General features: G+C 44.0%; 2 protein-coding genes across 3 annotated transcripts in view; one reads left to right on the top strand and one right to left on the bottom strand.

The window, feature by feature from the left end:
• VWA7 (von Willebrand factor A domain containing 7) overlaps positions 1-4,853 on the top strand; it is a 56,251-nt gene extending 51,398 nt beyond the window's left edge. Inside the window, 1 exon segment of the mRNA XM_067463331.1 lies at positions 359-4,853. Coding sequence (XP_067319432.1) covers positions 359-778 — 420 coding nt within the window. The 3' untranslated portion in view covers positions 779-4,853.
• A 7,301-nt stretch (positions 4,854-12,154) lies between these two features.
• SAPCD1 (suppressor APC domain containing 1) overlaps positions 12,155-25,291 on the bottom strand; it is a 34,785-nt gene continuing 21,648 nt past the window's right edge. The window contains exons 3-6 of one of the 2 annotated variants that reach the window (XM_060759413.2): positions 17,434-17,571; positions 16,150-16,251; positions 15,340-15,444; positions 12,155-12,771 (exon numbers count right to left, since the gene is read on the bottom strand). In XM_060759413.2, coding sequence (XP_060615396.2) covers positions 12,649-12,771; positions 15,340-15,444; positions 16,150-16,251; positions 17,434-17,571 — 468 coding nt within the window. In that variant the 3' untranslated portion in view covers positions 12,155-12,648. The remainder of the gene's footprint in view (positions 12,772-15,339; positions 15,445-16,149; positions 16,252-17,433; positions 17,572-25,291) is intronic. The other variant, XM_060759414.2, reaches the window with a different exon arrangement.

Here is a 25,291-nt window from a genome sequence, read left to right as displayed (position 1 = left end):
TTAATTGCTATTGTTTTAATGCTTATTACTTGTTTTATGAGTTATTTATTGTTGTATTTGTTATGCTGTTGTTTTTTGTTGTGTTGGGCCTCGGCCTCTTGTAAGCCACACCGAGTCCTTCGGGAGATGTTAGCAGGGTATAAATAAAGGTTTATTATTATTATTACTTTGGTTCCCAGTCAGTCTTATGTCAAAGATCACCCTGAGAGTAGTAGCCTAATAATAAATAAAGCATTTGTAAGTCCCATAGCTCTGCTGTAGGTAGATTAGAAACCAAAACTCTTGTTCTGAAGGCATGAGGTGAACCATTTTACATTTAGAGATATTCTCACATGTTCTTGTTACTCTCCACCTGCAGGTACAGATCCTCGTTTCCCCAGTCTGCGAAATCGCTTCCACTGAGACTTCCTGTGGGCCGTCACAGTCCCTCTGTCACAGCATGCATTGGACAGTTGTCTTGCGGGTCAAGGACGAAGCTGGTATTCGCTCAGTGCAGGCGGAAGGAGGTGCCATTGTGCCTCACCAAGCAGATGGCTCAGCGGAGTTGATCACTTACACCTCAGACTGCTGCTCACAGCAAGTCAAGCTCCTGGTTACCAACTTGCTTGGGGAAAGGTATCGGTGCCAGGTGGCCGCCCCACCTCTTGCTCTCCCTGACAAAGCAGTGGCCAAGCCTCCAGAGGTTGTGGTAAAGGCCGGGCTAGCTCCACCTCCTAAAGCCTTGTTGTGGTGGACATTGCTGACAGTCTTCTTGGCAGTTGAGTGTCTAGGACTGTAAGCCTTCAGGATAACATCTGTCAAATGACACGAGGAGAGCTCTTCAGGTGGAGGATGCAGATCCTTGGTCGTTGAAAGAGCTGAAGGACGCCAAGTAGAAGGGCAGTTCCTAAGTTCTGGGCTCCTGTGGGAGTGGCACACTCATGGTTTGTTGAGATCCACAGCTGGTCAACAAACAGGATACTAGCTTTCCTCCCATCCTCTTGTCTGATCAAAGCTCTCTTAAATCCAGTCTTGAGCAACACATAGATCAAGTACTCATGTTCATATGAGTTTGTGAAGCTGCCTTCTGTTGAAGCGGAAGATTGGACTTGCTAGATTAGTATTGTTGATTCATCAGACTTTTGAATCTGCTGTCTTTTAGAAACAGATTGCTTAAAGTCTTTAAGCTAGAGGTGGCAGGATTGAAGCTGGACTCCTGCATGGAAAACATGTGCACTATCACAGAGGTATGGCTGTCCTCAAGAGAGAGCACAATCGAGGCCAGCGTGGGGCCTGAAGCCACAATCTTGCTGCTATAACTTCTGTGTTCTGAATTAGCCTTAGGATACGACCATGTTGCCAACCACATCTGCAACTGCTATGTATCTGTGCTCTTACCTTTCCAAAACTGCTTTCTCCTCCATTGACTTTTGCACCCTAACATGTCTGCTCCTGTTCTTATTCTTTCTGCTCCTGCATATCTTTGCATATGCATTGCTTTTTGACCTTGCCACCTGAAGTTCATTTCTTTTCCTGCCATAAGCACATTGGCAATTGCGTTGTTTGCCAAAGTGCTAAAGGCAGAGGATTAATATGCAGGTAGAATGAAGTGAACTTAATTGCATTTCTGCTTAATGAGCAACAGCTTAGACTGCAGCCTGAACACATTTTATTTTCAAAGAAGGAAGGATACAATCTCTGTGTTGTCGAAGGCTTTCATGGCCGGAATCATGGGGTTGCTGTGAGTTTTCCGGGCTGTATGGCCATGTTCCAGAAGCATTCTCTCCTGACATTTTGCCCATATTTATGGCAGGCATCCTCAGATTCTGAAGATGCCTGCCATAGATGCAAGTGAAACATCAAGAGAGGATTCTGGAACATGGCCATACAGCCCGGAAAACTCACAGTAAACCTGTGATTCCAGCCATGAAAGCCTTCGACAACACAATTCAGTTGCTATGGCTTTAGCCTATGGTATTCTGGGATTAGTAGTTTCTTGAGGTAAGTAGAATTACCTGTCAGAGTCCCAATAGTGGATTTGTTTTACTGTATTTATATACCACTTTTCTCACCCCTGAAGCAGTTTACAACATACTGACAAAATTCAATGCCATACATACATGTAAAAATGCATAATATCTAAACAAAAACATATAACAATGAGTTAAAATCAATTAAACATAAGCCATAAGCAACATTAATACATATCATTAAAATATCATAGTATAAACGCTAAAATCACATGATCCAAAATCATAAACTGTAGCCATTCCAAATTGTCAATTTCACATATTCCCTAATTATTCTTACACTGCATTACTTTACTGGTCAAAGGCTTGGTCCCACAACCATGTCTTTGTTTACTTTCTGAAGGCTAAGAGGAAGGGCGCTGATCTAATCTCAGCGGGGAGAGAGTTCAGAGCCAAGGAGCCACCACTGAGAAGGCCTTGTCTCTTGTCCCCACCAACGACACTTGCGAAAGAGGTGGGACTGAGAGCAGGGCCTGCTCAGAACATCTTAACCTCCGAGGTGGATCATAGAGAGAGATACTTTCTCAGGAATGATTCCTTTGAAAGGTCCCTCACCAAACTAAAAATCCTAGGATTCCTTTGGTAAGTGGCATCAAAGTGCTGTGACTCTGCAGTGTGAACCTCAAGATCTTCGAAACCTCTTTTTTGTTCCAAACTCTCACTTCTCAGAGAGGGTCATGTTACAAAGGCTGCAGTTTTTAAACATTGTTCAAGTCTTCTTCCTTGGTGAATAACATCAACATGTTTTCTCTTGGTTGATGATCTTTTGCACACTGCTGTCCAAAGACTGTTTCCTGAAAACACCTGTTTAAATTTATAGATGTTTGCTCAATCAGGAATGGACTCCTGGGGAGAAAAGTCCTTCCTCTTCCTCAAAGGTTTCTCTTGGCTTCCCATTCTCGTATAGCTTCTCCCTTTCTTCCACAACCTGCTTTGATTTACTCCTGAAATTTATTCTTCTGACACAGATGTTTGGTGTGTAGGATGAATGTTTTTGATCTGTTTTGCTTTGTTTTGTAGAGAAAATGTTCTTGGAGGAATCTTGTAGATATTCTCCTGCCTCATCATTTGGGAGCAAGGAATTAGTGATGTATATAAGGAAGTATCTGTGCATTTACTACTAAGAAAGAACCCCTGGTAGTGCAGCGGGTTAAACCCCTGAGCTGCTAAACTTGTTGACTGAAAGGTCGCAGGTTTGAATCTGGGGAGCAGGGTGAGCTCCCGCTGTCATCCCCAGCTTCTGCCAACCTAGCAGTTTGAAAACATTCAATAGGAACCACTCCAACGGGAAGGTAACAGCGCTCCATCCAGTCATGCTGGCCACATGACCTTGGAGGTGTCTACGAATAACGCCGGCTCTTCAGCTTAGAAATGGAGATGAGCACCAACCCCCAGAGTCGGACACAACTGGACTTAATGTCAGGGGAAAACCTTTACCTTTATCTTACTACTAAGAAGGCCCCAGCTTTGGTCAAGACCACTACTTAATATCTTCCCATAAGATACATATGAAAAATGAATGCCATGGTCATGAAATTAGTTTTGCTTCCTCTCATAGTCATATTTTTAAAACCGTAACTCCTTTTCAGCCCCATTATGAAGATAGGTAAGTTCTTCATAAACAACTTGAAATGAAATCCTCCTTCATCTGCACTACCCAAAATGAAGAACACCATTATTTTCAATGCGTTGTCAAAGGTGTTCGTGACGAAAATAATTGTGTGGCTATGAATTTTCTGTATGGCCATATTCTAGAAGCATTCTCTTCTGATGTTGCACCCACATCTATGGCAGAGGTTTTGAGGGACCTGAAAGACACTGCAGAATTCTAGACAAGAAACAGTCAGGGCCAGCCAACACCTGAACAAAATCTGGATACCAGATTTTTCCTCCCCACCCCCTTCCAAAATTAGTCTGCTGTTGTTATTGTTGTTGCTAGCTATTTTTGTTATGCTGTTTTATGCTGTTTTAATTGTTATTGCTTTATTTTAATTGTATTCTGCCTGGGCTTAGGCCCCATGTAAGCCGCCCCAAGTTCCTTTGGGGAGATGGAGGCAGGGTAGAAAAATAAAGTTCTTCTTCTACCAATATTTTTTTTAAAAAAAACTCTAAAATCAGGACAGCAAATAAAGAGCAACACTAAAAAAATGGGAATTCCATACAAAAGTCAATTGGGGCCAGCTAACACCCCCAAGGGTTCCCTCAGGCAGGAAGCAGCCAGGCTTTGGAGATGCAAGGCCATTCAATGCTCATTGCAACATTCACCCTTGCCTCAGACAGACAAGAGTTCTTTCTCCCACCCAGGACCTTCCACAGATATATAAACCTCCCTTGCCTAGTTTCCAACAGTCCTCACAACCTCTGAGGATGCCTGCCACAGATGTGGGTGAAATGTCAGGAGAGAATGCTTCCGGAACATGGCCATACAGCCTGGAAAGCTCACAGCAACAAAGTGGAAGATGTTAGGATACCTACTCATAGACCCCATACCTCATTATTGAAGACTTATTGGGAGACTTACTCATGGATCACATTCCCCAATATCAGAGTCCTGTCTCAACGCTAGAGACCCATTCATAAATCCCCTTGTCCCATTCAGTTTGGCCTTAAGCTGGCTTGCCTTCTCTTCCCTAGAGCCCCCTTCAGCTATATTTGATCTGTATATTTTGACTACTAATCTAGATGCCTCTATTTTGATGCAAATTATTTTTTTAATTTTCAGATGTTTCGTTTTTTTGCCATATGAGACTGACCTAATTTCTGTTTATATGGATAAATAATGTATTGCTGTCTGATGGATAATTTTTTTGTAGTGTGTTGTCAATAAATCCCACTGAAATGCAACGCAGAATGGCTGATCTCCTTATCACACAAGCGAACCATGAAGTTGGGTATACTGTGTAAGGAAGTGTTTCTCGACTTGGGGGTCGAGACCCCTGGAGGGGTCGCGAAGGGGTGTCAGAGGGGTCGCCAAAGGCCATATGAAAACACAGTATTTTCTGTTGGTCATGGGGGTTCTGTGTGGGAAGTTTGGCCCAATTCTGTTGTTGGTGGGGTTCAGAATGCTCTTTGATTGTAGGTGAACTATAAATCCCAGCAACTACAACTCCCAAAGGTTAAGGTCTATTTTCCCCAAACTCCATCTGTGTTCATAGTTGGTGTATTGAGTGCTTGTGCCAAGTTTGGTCCAGATCCATCATTGTTTGAGTCCACAGTGCTCTCTGGATGTAGGTGAACTACAACTCCCAAACTCAAGGTCAATGCCCATCAAACCCTTCCAGTATTTTCTGTTGGTCATGGGAGTTCTGTGTGCCAACTTTGGTTCAATTTCATTGTTGGTGGAGTACAGAAGACTTTTTGATTTTATAAATCCCAGCAACTACAACTCCCAAATGACATAATCAACCCCCCCCCCCCAACCCTATCAGTATTCAAATTTGGGCATACCAGGTATTTGCGCCAAATGTGGTCCAGTGAATGAAAATACATCCTGCATATCAGATATTTACATGACAATTCATAACAGTAGCAAAATTATAGTTATGAAGTAGCAGTGAAAATAATTTTATGTTTGGGGGGTCACCACAACATGCGGAACTGTATTAAGGGGTTGCGGCATTCGGAAGGTTGAGAAACACTGGTGTAAGGGACTTCCTCCCACCTTGTATTTTCTCTTTTTTTCTGGGGATGAGAAAGCTTTGGGAACCAGGTCAATCGATTAAATAATCCAGCACATTCAGATACACTTGCTCTTTAATCACACAATGATTTCAGTCCTTTTCTATATATTAACATCAATAAATACAAAAGTATGACAATAAATACAAAATTATTAAAGAGGAGAGTTAGAGGAGATGGGTACAACTGAAGCAGGGAAAAGTAGTAAAGCTAACCTTATGGCTGTTTGTATCCTTCATGCCAGCAGGGGGAGCTAGAGGCTTATGAACCAGTGGGGGCCTTCTGGTCATCTTTACAGAGAAGAAAGTTCTGGTTTCAAGTGCTGGGCTGAGTGAGTTGTGCTGAATATGTCATGTGGAGGCCTGTGTTTCAGGGTTCGGGATCAATAAAACAAGGCTATGGCCTCCCCTTATCACAATGTGATGCGGCGGCAAAAAAAGCCAATGAGATTTTGGCTTGCATAAATAGGAGTCTAGTGTCTAGATCCAGGGAAGTCTGTTCTGCCTTGGTTAGACCACATCTGGAATACTGTGTCCAATTCTGGGCACCGCCATTGAAGAGAGATATTGACAAGCTGGAATGTGTCCAGAGGAGGGTGACACAAATGATCAACGGTCTGGAGAACAAGCCCTGTGAGGAGCGGCTTAAAGAGCTGGTCAGGTTTAGCCTGAAGAAGAGACGGCTGAGATAAGACATGATAGCCATGTATAAATATGTGAGAGGAAATCATAGGGAGGAGGGAGCAAGCTTGTTTTCTGCTGCCCTGGAGACTAGGACACAGAACAATGGCTTCAAACTACAAGAGAGGAGATTCCATCTGAACATTAGGAAGAACTTTCTGACTATGAGAGCTGTTCAGCAGTGGAACTCTCTACCCCGGAGTGTGGTGGAGGCTCCTTCTTTAGAAGTTTTTAAACAGAGGCTGGATGGCCATCTGTCGGGGGTGCTTTGAATATAATTGTCCTGCTTCTTGGCAGGGGGTTGGACTGGATGGCCCATGAGGTCTCTTCCAACTCTATGATTCTATGATTCTAACAAGGCAGTCCAATGCAACAGTACTCCCCAAACATGGGGACTACAGATGTTTTGGACTACAGCTCCAGTTTTCCTGCATGTTGGCTAAACTAGTACTTCAGGGAAGTGACATCCTAGAGGACAAGTTTGGGAACAGCTGCAATACAAAATAAAATTGAGTGAAAAGGTTTAAAACGTCTTAAATAAGTGTGCATATACATTTAGGTGAGATGTCCCATAGGGGCACAGGGATTGAAAGAGCCCTCCCCACAATTTTTTTTCATATCTCACAAGCAAGCTGAACCATGGTAATGACACATAGCGACACAGTACGTCTGAAAGGGATCTAGGAGTCCACAAGATGAACATGATGCAGAAATACAGCTTAATGGTGCAGTGTTGGAAAACGTTGACCATTTCAGCTCGCATGGCAGCCACCTCTCCACAAAAGTCAACATTGACACTGATATACAACACCATCTGAGCTCTGCGAGTGCAGCATTTTTCCGAATGAAGCACAGAGTGTTTGAGGACTGGGACATCCATAGGGATACGAAAGTGCTTGTTTATAAAGCTATTGTCCTCGCAATCCTGCTATATGCCTGCAAAATGTAAATTGTCTACAGACATCACACTTAACTTTTGGGACGATTCCATCAGCATTGCCTCTGAAAAATCCTGGAAATCTCTTGGGAAGACAGTTGAACATATGTCAGACCACCAGCATTGAAGCAATGCTCTTATGCCATCAACTCTGCTGACTGGCCACGTTGTCCGAATGCCCAATCACAATTTCCCAAAGCAGTTACTATACTCCCAATTCAAAAACGGAATTTAAAGATGGACTTAAAGCCAACCTGAATATTGGTGTGTGGGAAAAGAGATTTAAAGATGGAGTTAAAGTCAAAACTGTGGCATAGACACCGAGAACTGGGAAGCCCTGGCCCTTGAGCGCTCTAACTGTAGGTCAGCTGTGACCAGCAGTGCTGTGGAATTTGAATAGGCACAAATGGAGGGTGAAAGGGTCAGATGAGCCAAGAGAAAGGCATGTCAAACCAACCCTGTCCAGGACCGTCTTCTATTTGGTAATCTATGTTCTCACTGTGGAAGAAAATGCGGGTCAAGAATAGGGCTCCACTGTCACCTATGTATCCACCACCAAGATACTACACTTGAAGGGCCATCATACTCAAACAACGAGGGAAGGCAGCAGCTAAAAAGGACAATAATTTAGACTGCATTAATAGGAGTATAGTGTCGAGATCGAGGGAAGTCACAGTTCCACTCTATTCTACTTTGGTCAGTCCTCACCTGGATTAACACCGTGCCCACTTCTGTGCTCTACAATTCAAGAGGAATATTGACAAACTGGAAGGTGTCTAGAGGAGAGCAAATGAAATGGTAAAAGGTCTGGAAACCAAACCCTATGAGGAGCAGTGAACTGGATATGTTTAGCCTGGAGAAGAGGAAGTTAATGAAAAGAGATTCCACCGAAACATTAGGAACAACCTCCTGTTTGGCAGCGCAGTAGGCTGCTGCCTGGGAGTGTGGTAGTCTCCTTTTCTGGAAGCCATCTGTTGAGTGTGTTTGGATTCTGCATTCCTGTATGGCAGGATAAGGTTGGACTAGATGACCTTTGGAGTCTCATCCACTTCTATGATTTTATGAAGCAACTGGCTCAGGCAGCAGATATCCAAGGAGCAACATGGGTAGCCCAGCTATCCCTCTAGATCAGTGGTTCTTAATCCGTGGGTCCCCAGATGTTTTGGCCTTCAACTCCCAGAAATCCTAACAGCTGGTGAACTGGCTGGAATATCTGGGAGATGTAGGCCAAAACACCTGGGGACCCACAGGTTGAGAAGCACTGCTCTAGATCCTGCTGGCAACTCCCATCATTTTGAAGATAGTGCTGTGCAAGCCACACCTCTGCCTTCCATCCTCTAAACCAGGCATGGGCAAACTTTGGCCCTCCAGGTGTTTTGGACTTCAACTTCTACAATTCCTATCAGCCAGTAGGCTGTTAGGAATTGTGGGAGTTGAAGCCCAAAACATCTGGAAGGCCAAACTTTGCCCATGTCTGCTCTAAATTGACCTCTTTGCCCAAGTTCTGTCCATGAAGCAGAAGTAAGCACTGCCTTGTCCCTCGCCTCAGGCACGCAAATATCATGGATGTCCCTGATCACATAGGGAGTCAACCATTTTTGTCTTAGTTCTCTGGCATGCTTATTAATCATTTTAGCTGGAACTCTCAAAGTAGCATGGAAATGGACTTCAGGTTTTGGTCTTCAAATTGGAGCCACAAATGCAAAGGAGTTGCGCCATTCCATTTTCCCATCGTCATGGATATAGCTTTTCCATCAGTTGGGGATCCTCAAAATAATACGACAGGAACGGCCTGATTAATACGGAAGCCATCACTTCAAAGAGAAGATCAAAGAGAGGAAAAACAGCAGGATGGCATCAAATCAAATTAGAAGAGGCATGACATTGTTAGGGTTCATGGGTGTGCATGCAACGTTAATCTAATGAGTCTTTGGAATGGACATAATGTCCTAGATATTTTAAAAAATGGGGAATGCAGGGCTTCCATAAGCGACCGAGCATGAGGACAAGGTTTCGCATTTTTGCTCAGTCATGAGACACCTTCTCGGGTGATGTTTCCTGAATAAAAGAACAAGGAGCTAGCTCACTGACGTAACGTGCAGAAGGAGTGGCGTGATTTTCAGATGTAAAGTAATACTAATGATTGCAAAGTAATGCTAACACCACAGATTAAAGAAATGGACCAAAACCAACAAAATGAAGCTCAACAGCAAAAATGCAAGTTACTCCACTTAGGCAGAAAAAATAAAATGCAAAGATAGAGAATGGGGAACACCTGGCTCAACAGTAGTACGTGTGACAAAGATCTTGGAGTCCTCGTGAACAGGAGCCAATAATGTCATGCGGCAGCAAAAAAAGCCAATGGGATTTTGACCGGCATAATAGGAAAGTAGTGTCTAGATACAGGGAAGTCATGCTACAGTTGTGCCTTGGTCAGACCACACCTGGAATCATACTGTGTCCAATTCTAGACGCCGTAATTTAAGGGAAATGTTGACAAGCTGGAATGTGTCCAGAGGAGGGTGACTAAAGTGATCAAGGGTCTGGAGAACAAGCCCTATGAGGAGCAACTTAAAGAGCTGCACATGTTTAGCCTGAAGAAGAGAAGACTGAAAGGAAACATTATGAGGACCATGTATAAATATGTGAGGGGAAGTCATAGGGAGGAGGGAGCAGGGTTGTTTTCTGCTGCCCTGGAGACTAGGACGCAATGGCTTCAAACTACAGGAAAGGAGATTCCACCTGAACATGAGGAAGAACTTCCTGACTGTGAGAGCTATTCAGCAATTGAACTTTCTGCCCTGGAGTGTAATGGAGGCTCCTTCTTTAGAGGCTTTTAAACAGAGGCTGGATGGCCATCTGCTGGGAGTGCTTTGAATGTGATTTTCCTGCTTCTTGGCAAAATGGGGTTCGACTGGATGGCCCATGAAGTCTCTTCCAACTCTATGATTCTATGAATAGTGGTTTGAGGTTTGTATTAGGACTCTGGAAGACAAGATTTGAATCCCTGTTTGGCCATGGAAACTCCCTAGGTGGCCTTGGGTAAGTCATACACTCTCAGCTCCAGAGGAAGGCAAAGGCAAGCCTCCTCTGAACTAATCTTGTCAAGAAAACCTTGTGATAGGTTCACCTTCGAGTTGCCGTAAGTCAGACATGATCTGAAGCCATACCACAACAAAAGCTACACAACATTTTTAGGCAAGGTCACACACTGTAGCAGCCTAGAAGAGAATTCCCATACCTAAGTCTTGATATAAGGTCCAATGGGGGTTCATGTGAAAACAGAATATGACATACCTGGGAATATGGAAGACAACACACAAGGGAATGTGAATATACACTCCATGCTCCATATACACTAGCATTAGGGGCACAGGACTTCCAGAAAAGTATTTTAAAAATACTTCTTTTGTAACTTCAGAGAATGTCTCTCTAAAAACCGCTATGTTCTCCAGCAGAACTTTATGGCTAATTTCTGTCAGAAGCCAATCAGAGAATTGGACTGGAGGATCTAGAGATTCCTGGAGATCTGCTCTCTCTTCCAGACTGCACCAAATCGCAGGTTTAAAAAAAACCTTGGGACCTCAGAGCAGGTCCGCACACAGACCTGTTGGTCCCGGCCCAGGACTTGCTGCTTTGTTCCAAGATTTAGAAGTCCGCAAGATGTCTGCTGTGGGACGTCCACTAGAAATTCTGGTGGCTGAAAATTATTTTAATGTGCTGATGTGAATATGCTCATTGTTCATATAAACTTTGTTCCTGGCTTATAAATGGCAGTTCATCATTAGTTCTATCATAAAAACCTAGTGAAAGTTGATTACAGGGCAAAAACTGGCAAGAGAAACATCACCATCCACCTATTTATCGGAGCCCCCGGTGGCGCGATGGATTAAACCCTTGTGCCGGCAGGACTGAAGACTGACAGGTCGGAGGTTTGTCTTGGGGAGAGTGCGGATGACCTCCCTCTGTCAGCTCCAGCTCCCCATGCAGGGACATGAGAGAAGCCTCCCACAAAAATGGTAAAACATCAAAACATCCGGGCATCCCCTGGCAACATCCTTGCAGATAGACAATTCTCACACTAGAAGCGACTTGCAGTTTCTTAAATCATTTCTAATATGAAAAAACTCTATTTATCAAAGTTTTTGCCATGTAATCAACTTTCCTCATGTTTTTACAGCGGAAGTAATGAGGGACTGACATTTATTAACCCAGGAACAAACCAATATAAAAATATCCCATATTTTCTGAGTGTCGGGACATACAGAGATTTGAAGATCTGAATCTTCTACCCAGAACTGGGATATTCCCTCACTTTTTTTATCTTGTGGTTTTTGGCTTTGTCACAATTGTTTTCAGCTGATGTCATCTAGCCACCCTCCATTTTGAATGGGGAGCTCCTGGGATACTACGTGAGTGGGCCCTAAGAAACCATGTTTCCCCATGAGATCAATTTCTGTGAAAGTTGCATCGGAGGATCTAGAGCAGTGGTTCTCAACCTGGGGTCCCCAGATGTTTTTGGCCTTCAAGTCCCAGAAATCCTAACAGCTGGTAAACTGGCTGGGATTTCTGGGAGTTGTAGGCCAAAAACATCTGGGGACCCCAGGTTGAGAACCACTGATCTAGAGTTTCCCAGAGATAACACTTTAACCAAATCTGGAAATAATCACATCTGCACATCTGCAGAAGTCAAACCCACAAATGTGGAGGGGTAACAGTATTTGAAGGAGATATCACAAGGGGGGGGGGGGGGGAGGATCTTGGAATCCTGCATGATGTCTTATTACAGAATGTGAAATCATCCATTTTAGCACAGAAACCTAAATTAAGAAGGAAAAAAAACTGCAGACTTGCACCTGAAATAAAAACGTGTTGGTCCATGTTGGGGAAGTCAGCAAACAACACCATTCCCACCCTCCATTGTTCCAAATAGTGTGGCTTTCTTTTGCAAGCCAAGTCTTCTCTATCTGCTCATTTCCATGACTTGCATTGGTCCTTTGTTCCCAGGTTTCCACACTAACCACGATCCCTGTCTGCAATATCTGCCAGGCTGAAATTGCAACTATGCAAACATAGTGGGTAGAGAGACACGAGTTAAGTCTACAGTCACACTTTCCTGATAGGTGTCATTGAAGAAATTGGCTACTGTGCAGAGGAGCAATTGTTGCTAGAGACAACTGCAATGAGGTGAGAAAATGCCATGAATTTTGCAGGCCAGAAAGGTTTCCCAGAAAGATGTGTCCTTTGCCTTGGGCTCAGAGGAGGAGGAGATGTCACAGGCAATGTGGATACAAAAGCAGGTGATTTCACCCTGTTCACAGTTTACGAGCAGGGACCCAGTGGGTCAGATAAAGGTGGACTCCTTATGGCTTGGTAGTCGGTAGCCCCGGCTCTCCTTCAGTTGCTTGTAAAGGGCTGCTTTCTCTTGCTCCAGCTGGGCAATGCGGTCGCTTTTCTCAGAGACTTCCTGTTAGCCAAGCAGACACCAAGAATTAGGACAAAATCATCATTTTTCTGGAGCCCCCGGTGGCACAGTGGGTTAAAGCCTTGTGCCGGCAGGACTGAAGACCGACAGGTCACAGGTTCGAATCCGGGGAGAGGCGGATGAGCTCCCTCTATCAGCTCCAGCTCCTCATGCGGGGACATGAGAGAAGCCTCCCAAAAGGATGATAAAAACATCGAATCATCCGGGCATCCCCTGGGCAACGTCCTTGCAGACGGCCAATTCTCTCACACCAGAAGTGACTTGCAGTTTCTCAAGTCGCTCCTGACACGGAAAAACAAAATCATTTTTCTGGGTTGCTATGAGTTTTCCAGGTCATTTCCCAAAAGCATTGTCTCTTGATGTTTCACTCATATCTATGGCACGCATCCTCAGAGGTTGTGAGGTCTGTTGGAAACTAAGCAAGTAAGGTTTATATATCTGTGGAATAATGTCCAGGGTGGGAGAAAGAAATATTGTCTGTGAATGTTGCAATTAGCCACCTTGATTAGCATTGAATGGCCTTGCAGCTTCAAAGCCTGGCTGCTTCCTGCCAGTGGATGATAGTTCCTTTGAAACAATTGTTACTATAATTAGTGCTACTTTTGTGAACATTGAAAATGTAGCTAATTATTTTTTTTCAAAGCAAATTTCCAAATACGTTTTTAGGATTGTCAGGAAGGAGGGTTATCTGGTTGGAAGATGTATTTAATTTTGCTTGTGATTTCATTTTTTTCCCTTTTATTGATAGCAACCGATATCAAAGAAAAGATTTTAAAAGGCTGCATCCACCTCAACAAGGGCCCCATCTATATGGCTATGTAATGAGGTTTGAGACTGCATTATTTGGTCAATGTAGACATATAATGTAGTTCAATGCCTTTTTTTTTCAAAGCCAGGAGCGACTTGAGAAACTGCAAGTTGCTTCTGGTGTGAGAGAATTGGTTGTCTGCAAAAATATTGCCCAGGGGACACCCAGGTGTTTTACCATCCTGTGGGAGGCTTCTCTCATGTCCCTGCATGGGAAGCTGGAACTGACAGACAGAAGCTCACCCCACTCCCTGGATTCAAACCGCCGACTTTGTCCAGGGTGGGAGAAAGAACTCTTGTCTGCTTGAGGTAAGTGTGAATGTCACCTTGATTAGCTCTGAATGGCCTTGCAGCTTCAAAGCCTGGCTGCTTCCTGCCTGGCAGATCCTTTGTTGGGAGGTGTTAGCTGGTCCTGATTATTTCATGTCAGTAATTCCCCTGTTTTTTTTAGTGTTCCTCTTTATTTACTGCCCTGATTTTAGTGTTTTTAAACCTCATTTGCCAAGTTTCCAACAGACCTCATACTCAGAGGTTGCCTGCCATAGATGTGTGTGAAACCTTAGGAGATAATGCTTCTGCAACATGGCCCTACAGCTTGGAAAACTCACAGCACCCCAATAATTCCTGCCATCAAAGCCTTTGCCAACACATTATTATTGCTGAGAGGAAAAGGGATGCTGATACTTTTAGGGTGAATGAAGTGTGTGCTGGGATGTACACTTAGCACAGCTTTAATAATGCGCAGCCTCCCACTTAGGAGCAATTCCCACAACACACAGAGAAAGCCCTCTGTGACCTTACATACACACAAGGAGAGTGAAACTTGCTGGAAACCCAGGGAGCATCTACATGTAGAATGAATGCAGTTTAACACAACTTTAACTGCCAGGGCCCAAAGCAATAGTATTCTGAGAGTTGTAGTTCCACAAGGTCTGTTGTTTCTCTTCCAAAGAGTGCCTCACCACACTACAAATCCCAGGATTCCATAGCTCTGAGCCATGGCAATTAAATTGGTGTCAAACTGCATCCGTTGTGCAATGTAAATGCACCCTTGTATTTTACTGATATAGTAGAATGCTTCTATAAGTTTAATACCATTTTAATACTTAATTTTGTATGATTGTAATTGCATGGCCTTCTGAGTGTCCGCTAAGAGAAAAATGGAGTAAAATAATAATAATAATAATAATAATAATAATAAAAAATAGTAAAATGGGATCAATCACCATCAACTGATAATTTGGAAGCCATGTTTTATCTTTCCCCTATTTTTGTCTTTTAGTTTCTAGTTTGTGTTTCGTTTTTTAGTCATGTCAGAAGCGACTTGATGAACTGCAAGTCACTTCTGGTGTGAGAGAATTGGCCATCTGCAAGGATATTGCTCAGGAGACGCCCAGATGTTTTACCACCCTTTGGGAGACTTCTCTCATGTCCCCGCATGAGATGCTGGAACTGACAGATGGGAGCGTACCCTGTCTCACGGATTCCAACCACTGACTTTTTGGTCAGCAGTTCAGCCAGCACAAAGGTTTAACCCATTGTGCCACCATGGCTCCTTGTTTTGGTTTCTAGTGTGTAGTCTTACTTTTTGTGCTTGTGACTTTATTATGTAGTTTGTTCCTATATATTATCTGTGGTCTTACAAAAATATTTTGTATTTTATGTTTAACAAAGACATTGTTTAAAAACCTCTCTGTGTTTGTCTGTATATATATATATGTAACACCTTCTGTCTCTTATTACCTTGATAAGCAGGTGATTTTGTTCCTTGAGGACAGTGACTGCTTGCTGGTGAAATTCCTTTTTTCCTGGTGGATAAACCCCCAAGCCACTGGATGGAGCATCAGGCTGGAAAAGAGGACAAAATATATGAACTGCATGAATCACTTCCTACACAAGGATTCTATGATTCTATGAGCACCCGGTGGTGCAGTGGGTTAAACCTCTGAGCTGCTGAACTTGCTAATCAAAAGTTTGCAGGCTCAAATCTGGGGAGCAGCATGAGCCCCCACTGTTAGCCCCAACTTTCTGCCAACCTAGCAGTTTGAAAAAATGCAAATGTGAGTAGATCAATAGGTTCCTCTCCGGCAGGAAGGTAACAGCGCTCCATGCAGGCATGCTGGCCACATGACCTTGGAGGTGTCTACAGAAAATGCTGGCTCTTCAGCTTAGAAATGGAGATGAGCATGAACCTCCAGACTTGGACATGACTGGACTTAATGCCAGGGGAAAACCTTTCCCTTTACCTATGATTCTAAGATTTACTCAGAGGGCAGTTGACACTGCATCTCTTTAAGGCTGAGGGTGAATCTACCCAGTAGAATTAATGCAGTTTGATAGCATTTTGACTACCATGGCTCCATATTATGGAATCATGGGTGTGTTGTAATTTGAACAGGACTGGTGGCTGAAGCTGAGATGCACCACGGCTGCCTATCTGTATGAAGTCCACAAAGGTGGACTTGCACTCAGAAAAATATCCTTTCCTCTTCGGTCACCAGTTTGCCTCAGAGTAGTGCAACCTTGGACCCCTTTCCCTTTAGCCCTCCTAACCTTTCCAGGAGAAGTGAGCAGGTTTTTCAAGCACAGGTTCACTTCCTGGATCCTGGCCAGCAGGAGGCAACTCTGGGTGGAGTACGGGTCGGAGAAATAGTTCTGCAGACATGGCAGACAAAGGAACAAACACACATGCAAAGGTCAGCACTTGAGATCCGGTTGCATTCCACATATTGCAATCCCCAAAGGGAAGTTATTTTTTAAAAAAATGACTTTTCAACTTAATCCTCTTAGGATATTTACACTATATGGAACATTATATGCACTTAGTTGCATAGCTGAGTGTGTAGATCCTTGGTATCTATAAAAGTCTGGCTCCTGCATGCATACCACAAAAGAATAAATGGTGCCATCCTTTTTGATAAAATGATAAAGGGTAGGCTTGGGCAAACTTCATCCTTCCAGGTGTTTTGGGCTTCAACCGACTGTTTGGAATTGTGGGAGTTGAAGTCCAAAACACCCGGAAGGCTGAAGTTTGCCTAGGTCTGGTCTACAATGACCACATAATGCAGTTTCAAACTGTATTATATGGTATTGTAGATGGCTGGGTTGTTGTAGGTTTTTTGGGCTGTATGGCCATGTTCTAGAAGCATTCTCTCCTGACATTTCACCTGCATCTGTGGCAAGCATCCTCTAAGGTTGTGAGGATGCTTGCCACAGATGCAGGTGAAATGTCAGAAGAGAATGCTTCCAGAACATGGCCATACAGCCCAAAAAACCTACAACAACCCAGTGATTCCGGACATGAAAGCCTTTGACAATACAATGTAGATGGTGCCAAAAAGTCCTATTATATTACACTATTATGGTGCTATTATTCCACTTTAATTGCCATGGCAACATCCTGTGGACTGTATTGTCGAAGGCTTTCATGGCTGGAATCACTGGGTTGTTGTAGGTTTTTTCAGGCTATGTGGCCATGTTCTAGAGGCATTCTCTCCTGGCGTTTCGCCTGCATCCTCAGAGGTGACTTCACTACCTCTGAGGATGCTTGCCATAGATGTGGGCGAAACATCAGGAGAGAATGCCTCTAGAACATGACCATATAACCTGAAAAAAACCTATAACAACCCATCCTGTGGACTGCTGTGTTTTGTAGGTTGGAGAGCAGCAAGAGTGGTCTAGCTGAGAGTGATAAATACCTTTCCCTGAACTACATATATCAGAATTCCAAACCATGTTGCCATGAGGTTTCAAGTGGAATCATACTGCTGTAACAATACAGTGTGATAGCACCCTGTCAGTGCATTGTGTGCTAAATATTGAAGTGCTGTTACTTACTGCCTCTGCTCCCATGTGCTTCTGGCGCCTCTGAGCCTCCAGCAGATGGTGCTGAAACCAGTCCCGCACCCGATCCACCATTTCCAAGCCGTGCAACAAGGCGTCCCGCTCCCTCTCCAGCTCTTGCATTCGTTTCAGCTGCAAAACAGAGAAGGGAGAGAAATAGGATTTTTCACCATAAGTTTTGCTTTATATAGTGGAGGGAGCTTGGCACTGGACTGTTGTGTAATGAACTGGCCTTCATGACAGTTGTTGTTGTTGTTCATTCGTTCAGTCGTGTCCGACTCTTCGTGACCTCATGGACCAGTCCACGCCAGAGCTCCCTGTCGGCCGTCACTACCCCCAGCTCCTTCAAGGTCATTCCAGTCACTTCAAGGACTGGAACACCTTTAAAAGGATTGTGTTGGACACCTTTAAAAGAAACCTTAAAAGGGCTTGTATTAGACACCTGTAAAGGTAAAGGTTTTCCTTGACATTAAGCCTAGAGTCTGACTCTGGGGGCTGGTGCTCATCTTCATCACTAAGCCAAGGAGTTGGCATTGTCTGTAGAAACCTCCTAGGTCATGTGATCAGCATGACTGAAAGGAGAGCTGTTACCTTCCCGCCAGAGCAGTACTTATTGATCTACTCACATTTTGCATGTTTTTGAACTACTAGGTTGGCAGAAGCTGGGGCTAATAATGGGAGTTGAACCCACTCTGTGGATTTGAACCACTGACCTATCGGTCATCAAGTTCTGCAGCTCAGCAGTTTAATTCGTGGCACCACCACGGCCCCAGACATCTGTAAAAGGCTCATATTGAGAAATTACTCACTTCACAAATTGTATAATATGTGTATTGCTGGGATATAGATTATTATTATTATTATTATTATTATTATTATTATTATTATTATTATTAGAAACACCACAAGATGAGTCCACAGCAGACATTCTGCTGGCTGTTGTATTGGATCACACATTGGACACTTCCCAAGTGTCTAGGACTGTGTGATATATCGGCGAATAATGCGTGCAGATCCCAGTAAGGTGGCCTTTTGCAGCTGGCAGATAGTAATCTTGTCAGCGCCGATTGTATTTAAGTGCAGGCCAAGGTTTTTAGGCACTGCACCCAGTGTGCCGATCACCACTGGGACCACCTTTACTGGCTTGTGTCACAGTCTTTGCAGTTCAATCTTTAAATTCTCATATTGTGTTAGCTTTTCCGGTTGTTTCTCTTCAATCCTGCTGTCACCTGGGATTGCAAAGTAGACAATCCATGTTATTATTATTATTATTATTATTATTATCCTGCCACCATCTCCCAGAAGGGGCTCAGGGCAGCTAATATTATAGTATTAACATGAATGGACATAAAACACAGAAGGTGGAGAGGTGGGAGTGAAAAAAAGATAAAGAAAAGGTATGACCAGAAATTGCTTTGAAAAATCAAGGAAACACTTTCTAGCATTGTAACGTTTGGATAACAATGTAGTTTAATCCAAATGTTTTACAAGAAAACAAAAAGACACATTTTAAGGGGAGTTTTGAAGGAAGGGAAAGAAGAGAGAAGGAACAGAAGCTCTTGATGGAAGCAGGATTTTGGACAGCAAAGTGTGGTTGGATTTACAGGAGTTTTATAAATCAAATGCATAGAATTGTAGAATCATAAAGTTGGAAGAGACCACATGGGCCATTTAGTCCAACCCCTGCCAAATCAAAACATATTAGAGATAAGCACAACAAAAAAAAGCACAACAAGAAAAAAGGTGTGGCACCTTATCCCATTTGGTAATGGAAGTTAAACAGGATCAGCACTGGTTAGTACTTGGATGAAAGAAAAATACACTTTAGAGAAAAGGATTGGTAAAACCACTTCTGCATATTTCTTGCCTAAGGGAATTTTATTTAATTAATGGGGTCACCATACATTGATAGTTAACTTGAAGGCAGGCGTGCATACATATGCCAAGTGAGGACAGAGCACTAAGGACAAGAGATTTGGGCTACACACAGAAATTGCTCCATAAACTGATACAGTAGTAAAGATAAAGGTGTCCCCTGACATTAAGTCTAGTCATGGCTGACTTTGGAAGGTGGTGCTCATCTCTATTTCTAAGCCAAAGACCCAGTGTTGTCTGTAGACACCTCCAAGGTCATGTGGCCGGCATGTCTGCATGGAATGCCTTTACCTTCCCAAATAAGTGGTACCTATTGATCTACACACATGTGCATGTTTTTGAACTGCTAGGTTGGCAAAAGCTGGGATTAACAGCGGGAGCTCACCCTGCTCACTGTATGCGAACCACTGGCCTTTTGGTCAGCAAGTTATGGCTCAGTGATTTAACCCAGTGCACCACTAGGGGCTCCCATAAACCAACAGACTACTTAATTTTAATGCATATGGTCTCTAGAAAAACCAGCACAATAATGCAATTATAGTCAAGCCTTCACATTAACTGGGGTTAGAGGCATAGGACCCCTATGAAAGTGAAAAATCATGAATAAGGAAAACACTGAAGGCATAAACAACAAAAGGAAAACACTATTTATGTGAGAGAACACCTCTCTAAGGATTTCTAGGTTTTCCAGCATGACTGTGTGGGCAACTCCCACTGAAATCACACAGGAGAAGCCAAAGATTCCTAGAGAGCTGCTCAATACCTAGAAATCGCTAAGTCCGCCAGCATGGCTGGAGCAAAATGACCGCATGGACAAAGCATGGGCAAACTTTGGCCCGACAGGTGTTATGGGCATTAACTCCCACAATTCCTACTGGCTGTTAGTTGAAGTCCAAAACACCTGGAGGGCCAAAGTTTGCCCATGCCTGATATAGACTAACAATGGAGGACCTAGATATAGACAGAATATGATTAATTAAATCTGCAAAAGTCAAAACCTCAAATGTGAAGGGACAACTATACAAGTGGTAGCCTGGGAGGGGGCCTGCAACCAAAGAACTTATTGTCGAAGGCTTCCATGGCTGGAATCACTGGGTTGTTGCAGGTTTTTCAGGCTATATGGCCATGTTCTACAAGCATCCTAGAAGCATGACCTCACACTTCTGAGGATGCCTGCCATAGATGCAGACGAAATGTCAGGAGAGAATGTTTCTAGAGCATAGCCATATAGCACGAAAAACCTACAACAACCCAACCAAAGAATGCCTTGCCCTGCCATCACTCACCCATAAGAAGAACTGCAGTGCCTCCAGACTGCTGAGGGCCGTGCCCAGCGGGACGATGAGGATGGTGTAGCCTCTTTGGACCACCATCCCGGCGTTGGGATGGCAAGGAGGCAGCAGTGCCCAGAGTAGCAGGGGTGAGGGCCAGCCTGGCATGCCAGCAAGGCAAGGATACCCCTTGATATCACCCCAACCTGAGGAGGGTAATGCCTTTGAAGCAGCTAGCCTGCTTGGGCAACAAATACTTTCACTGATCCATCGTTGCTCTCGTGCAAGTGTACCACACTTTCAGAGAATGCATCTGCACTTGTGTCTTGGGCCTCACAAAAAACTTCACATTGATTCCTTGAAAGCCCTCCCCACTTCTCCTTCTACCTATTCCAAATTCTTCTTCAGATGCTTTAAGAGCTGGTCTCCTGCTTCATTGCATCTTTCTGTTCCCTGCCTGCTTCCCTTGCAGTCCTCTCAAATCTCATCCCAAGTTGCCCTCCAACCCATCGTCCCCTATCCCTTCTTTGGAGCAGCTTCTCCCTTCCACTGTCTCCTCCTCCAACTGTTTTCTTGCTCTTTCTGCTTCTTCTCAGTTGGTTCTTCAGGATCTTCTCATTTTCCTTCCACCACTACCCTTCTGCACTCTTTCTTTTTCCACTTGTCTTCCGCGTTCATGGTCCTCTTTGTGCTGCCTGCTTTGTCCGTAACCCTCTCCACAAACTCTTTCCTCGGTTTTCTCTCCCTGCTGACCCCCTTCTTTTGCCAAAGACCCCTCCCCTGATGACCAGCCTTTGGGTGAACTAGGAATGTCAGGAATCAACTCCCTCCCTTCCCATTTGACTCCATTTTGCTGAACTCAGCACTTCCCAGTGCATCCTGGGATGTGTGTTACAAGCCTCAGTGGCCGTGGACAATGGGAGCCGTAATCCCGGCCTTTCAGGCTGGCTGAATGAATTTGGGGAACAGGGTGGGGTGCACCAAGTGAGCTGCTTTGCCATGGGATTAATGCCTTTGGGTGCCAGAAAAAGAGCGTGTATTTCGAATGTTTGCATCCTTTCCGTCAACCAGCCTGCTCTTCCTCCCACCCACTCCTTTTATCCTATTGTTTCAACTCTGACCAGAATGATGAAAATGACAAACATGTTAAGTATGTTTTTTTTTTAAAAAGCAGATCATGTAAACATTAAAACAGATTAGAATCCCCCATTTAATATTCCTTGCTTTGTATTATTGTTGTTGTGTGCCTCCAAGTCAATTTAAAACAAGAATGGGCAACTTGGAAGTCCCTGAACAGAAGTGGAGTGGGCAGATCAAAAGACAACCTGGCAAAATGGCACTACCTAGAAAAGCATTTCTCAATCTGGGGGTCGGGACCCCTGGGGGGGGGGGGGTTGCGACAGGGTATCAGAAGGGTCACCAAAGACCATTGGAAAACACAGTATTTTCTGTTGATCATGGGGGTTCTGTGTGGGAAGTTTGGACTAATTCTATCGTTGGTGGGGTTCAGAACCGTGCTTATGATCGCATCCCTGGACTGACCCTATCCTATGGTTTTCTTGGCAAAACTGATTCAGTGGAGGTTTGCAATAGCCCTCCTCTGAGGCTGAGACAGCATGCTTTTCCATAGATAAGCAGAAATTTGAGTCCTGGTCTCCCTGAAGCCTACTACAACACACAAACCCTATGCTCTGCTGATTCTTCCTCCTTGCTCTTGTTCACCCTATTTGCTCCCATCTGTTTTTTTCTATCTAAACTTTACTCTGGGATCCCTGGGATTGGTGGTGGTGGTGGTGAGCAGTTGGTGAAGTCAGAGGACTACTGAGGAAAGAAAGTAACGGAGAGGGGAAAGGGTGGGTCCAGTTCAATAATAATTTCCAAGAGGGCGGTCTGTTAAAATGCACACATGTCCTCACAAAACCTTGCTGGGATTGCAGTACTCACTTCCACACAATGTACCGTTTGTCCTAAGGCCATCTTTGATTATTTGGCTAGATCCCCATTACTGACAGATCTGACTTGAGTGGAACTGTATTTAGTCTCTGATTTTAGCCAACACATGTAGAATAAGACATTTTGTGCATGATGCAGAAGATTACATACAACCTACATATACGAAGTTTGGAAATACAATGTTCCCTCGCTTATCGTGGGTGTTCCTTTCCAGAATCACCCGCGATAAGTGAAAATCCGCGAAGTAGGGATGCTCCACCCACTTGAGTGGAGTGTCCCTACTTTGTGACAGCCTCCTCCTCGCCACCTCTGATGCTCCCCGCCTTGGACGCCCCTTCCTCACCAGGCACGCCCAGCCTGGCGAGGAAGAAGCAGGGAGCAGCGGAGGGACGAGGAGGAGGACGCCACCAAGACCCTCTTTGGCGATGGTCTCCTCCTCCTCACCTCCTCCACTACTCCCTGCCTCGGAGGCCCCTTTCTCTCCAGGAAGGAACAGGGAGCAGCTATACAGTATTCCCTCGCTGTTCCCCATAAAACAGTGACTCCGCAATAAGTGAACTGTGAATTAGCGAGGGAACACTGTACTTTTGGGAGTGACACTGGAGACAAAAGTCATGTGCAATTTATTTATTTATTTATTTATTTGGGGTTCTTGTACCCCGCCCTTCTCACCCCGAAGGGGACCCAGGGCGGCTTACAGCTGCAAGGCGCACTTAGACGCCTGCTACACAAACAATCATCACAAAAAAATAAAATAAAAATATAACAGTACAAATTCCCACAATTCAACATTATCCAATAAAATCAGTAAAATGATAAAATCAGTAAAAACAATACAAACCTGGATCTTCCTCCTACCCATCAGTGTACAATTAACTCAAAGATCTGTTTTGGTTCCATTTCGACAATCCTGCCGATCTTACACATCTGATTGTCTTATTTGGTTGTCATTGTCTAATTGCCTGGTTGCCCAAAGGCCTGGTTCCACAGCTATGTCTTCACCCTCCTCCTGAAGGAGAGGAGGGTTGGTGCTGTTCTGATTTCCCCCGGGAGTGAATTCCACAGGTGGGGGGCCACCACTGAGAAGGCTCTGCTTCTCGTCCCCACCAGCCTCACTTGTGAGAGTGGTGGGGTCGAGAGCAGGGCCTCCCCAGATGATCTCAAACTCCGAGGTGGGACGTAGAGGGAGATACGTTCGGACAGATACACTGGACCAGAACCATATAGGGTTTTGTAGGTTAAGACCAGCACCTTGAATTGTGCTCGGAATTGAACCGGCAGCCAGTGGAGCTGGCACAACAGGGGGGTGGTATGCTCCCTGTATGTCGCTCCGGTGAGCAATCTGGCTGCCGCACGCTGGACTAGTTGGAGTTTCCGAACAGTCTTCAAGGGCAACCCCATGTGCAAGAGAGGAGCAGCTTACTTTAGGGCACTGGTTCCCAACCTTTGGGCCTCCAGGTGTTTTGGACTTCGGCTTCCACAGTTCCTAACAGCTTGTAAGCTGGCTGGGATTTCTGGGAGTTGAAATCCAAAATACCTAGGGGTCCAAAAGTTGGGAACCACTACTTTAAGAGTTTCAAACATTTGCAAGGCTCATGACACAATGTGGAGAAATGAAATCTGCACAAAACTCTATATGCATTTCCAAAATGTGAACAGGCAAAATGTTTATACAGTCATCCCTCCACGTTTGATGGGGTTAGCGAGGCAAGACCCCTGAAAAAATGGAAAAAGTGTAAATAAAATAAATAAACCAATTATGTTTATTGAGAGATTACTTCTCTAAGTCTTCCAGTGCTATTCTATGGTCAATGTCAGCTGGAAGCTGACCACAGAATCATACTGGAGGAATGGCAAATGCCCAGGTAAGTGTAATCGCACACATATAGAAACACACGGGCATACAGGCATACAGAATGTGTGGCTATATAAATTTAGTGAGTCCTCAAATATTCAAATGTGCTTTCATCAATGGAGAATTCTGGCCCTCCAATATGAAAATAAGGAGAAATGTTGCCAGGCAAGATCAGAGTTCAAGTCAAGTTGGAAAAGGGTTTCAATCATGAGAAAAAAAGCAATAAATAAATAAATAAATATGAGGAGGAAAGGGAATTCACAAGTTACAGAACTTTGCTTTGCCGTCATCTGCAGGGAAGAACAAGATTCAATTTGCAGCAAGTGAAGTAAGTTGAGAACCAAGCGGGGAAAGGGGAGAAGGAAAGAGAAACTGGGACATTTTAAAAGCAGTTGAGAAAGTGGGACAGTGGAAGATAAAATGGAATTGCCCCTTTCGAGTTTGTTAGAAGGTATAAACAAGCACAGATTAATCAAAACACTTGTATGAAATGCTAATTAATTTTCACAACCAGTAGTGAACACAGAATGGCATGAGAAAGCAGATGGAATTTAAGGAAGCATTTGGGTAATGAAATCAAGAGTTTTCCGCATCTCTTCCTACTCACAAATACCAAAGTTATATAGTACTTAAAACCAATTTGGATTATTTTGTTTCTTGGGAGGGAGGAGCTATAAAAATCTCTATATGACTCCCTGCCAGTTAAACAGAGCAAACCCCATAACTATTTGCTGCTGTTTCAGGAGGCCACAAATCTGTTGCCTAAGGCAAGAGGTTCACTCTGCCTACAGGACTAGACATTCCTCATCTCAGATTCAGTTCTGATGAGATATTGCACAAGAACAATGAACAACGGTAACAGCTAAACAAAAAGCATTGCTCTCGCGGCTGGTCAACT

This window comes from Anolis sagrei, chromosome 2 (assembly GCF_037176765.1).
Source record: "Anolis sagrei isolate rAnoSag1 chromosome 2, rAnoSag1.mat, whole genome shotgun sequence".
Classification (NCBI taxonomy): Eukaryota; Metazoa; Chordata; class Lepidosauria; order Squamata; family Dactyloidae; genus Anolis; species Anolis sagrei.
This window is presented reverse-complemented; position numbering and strand designations above follow the sequence as displayed.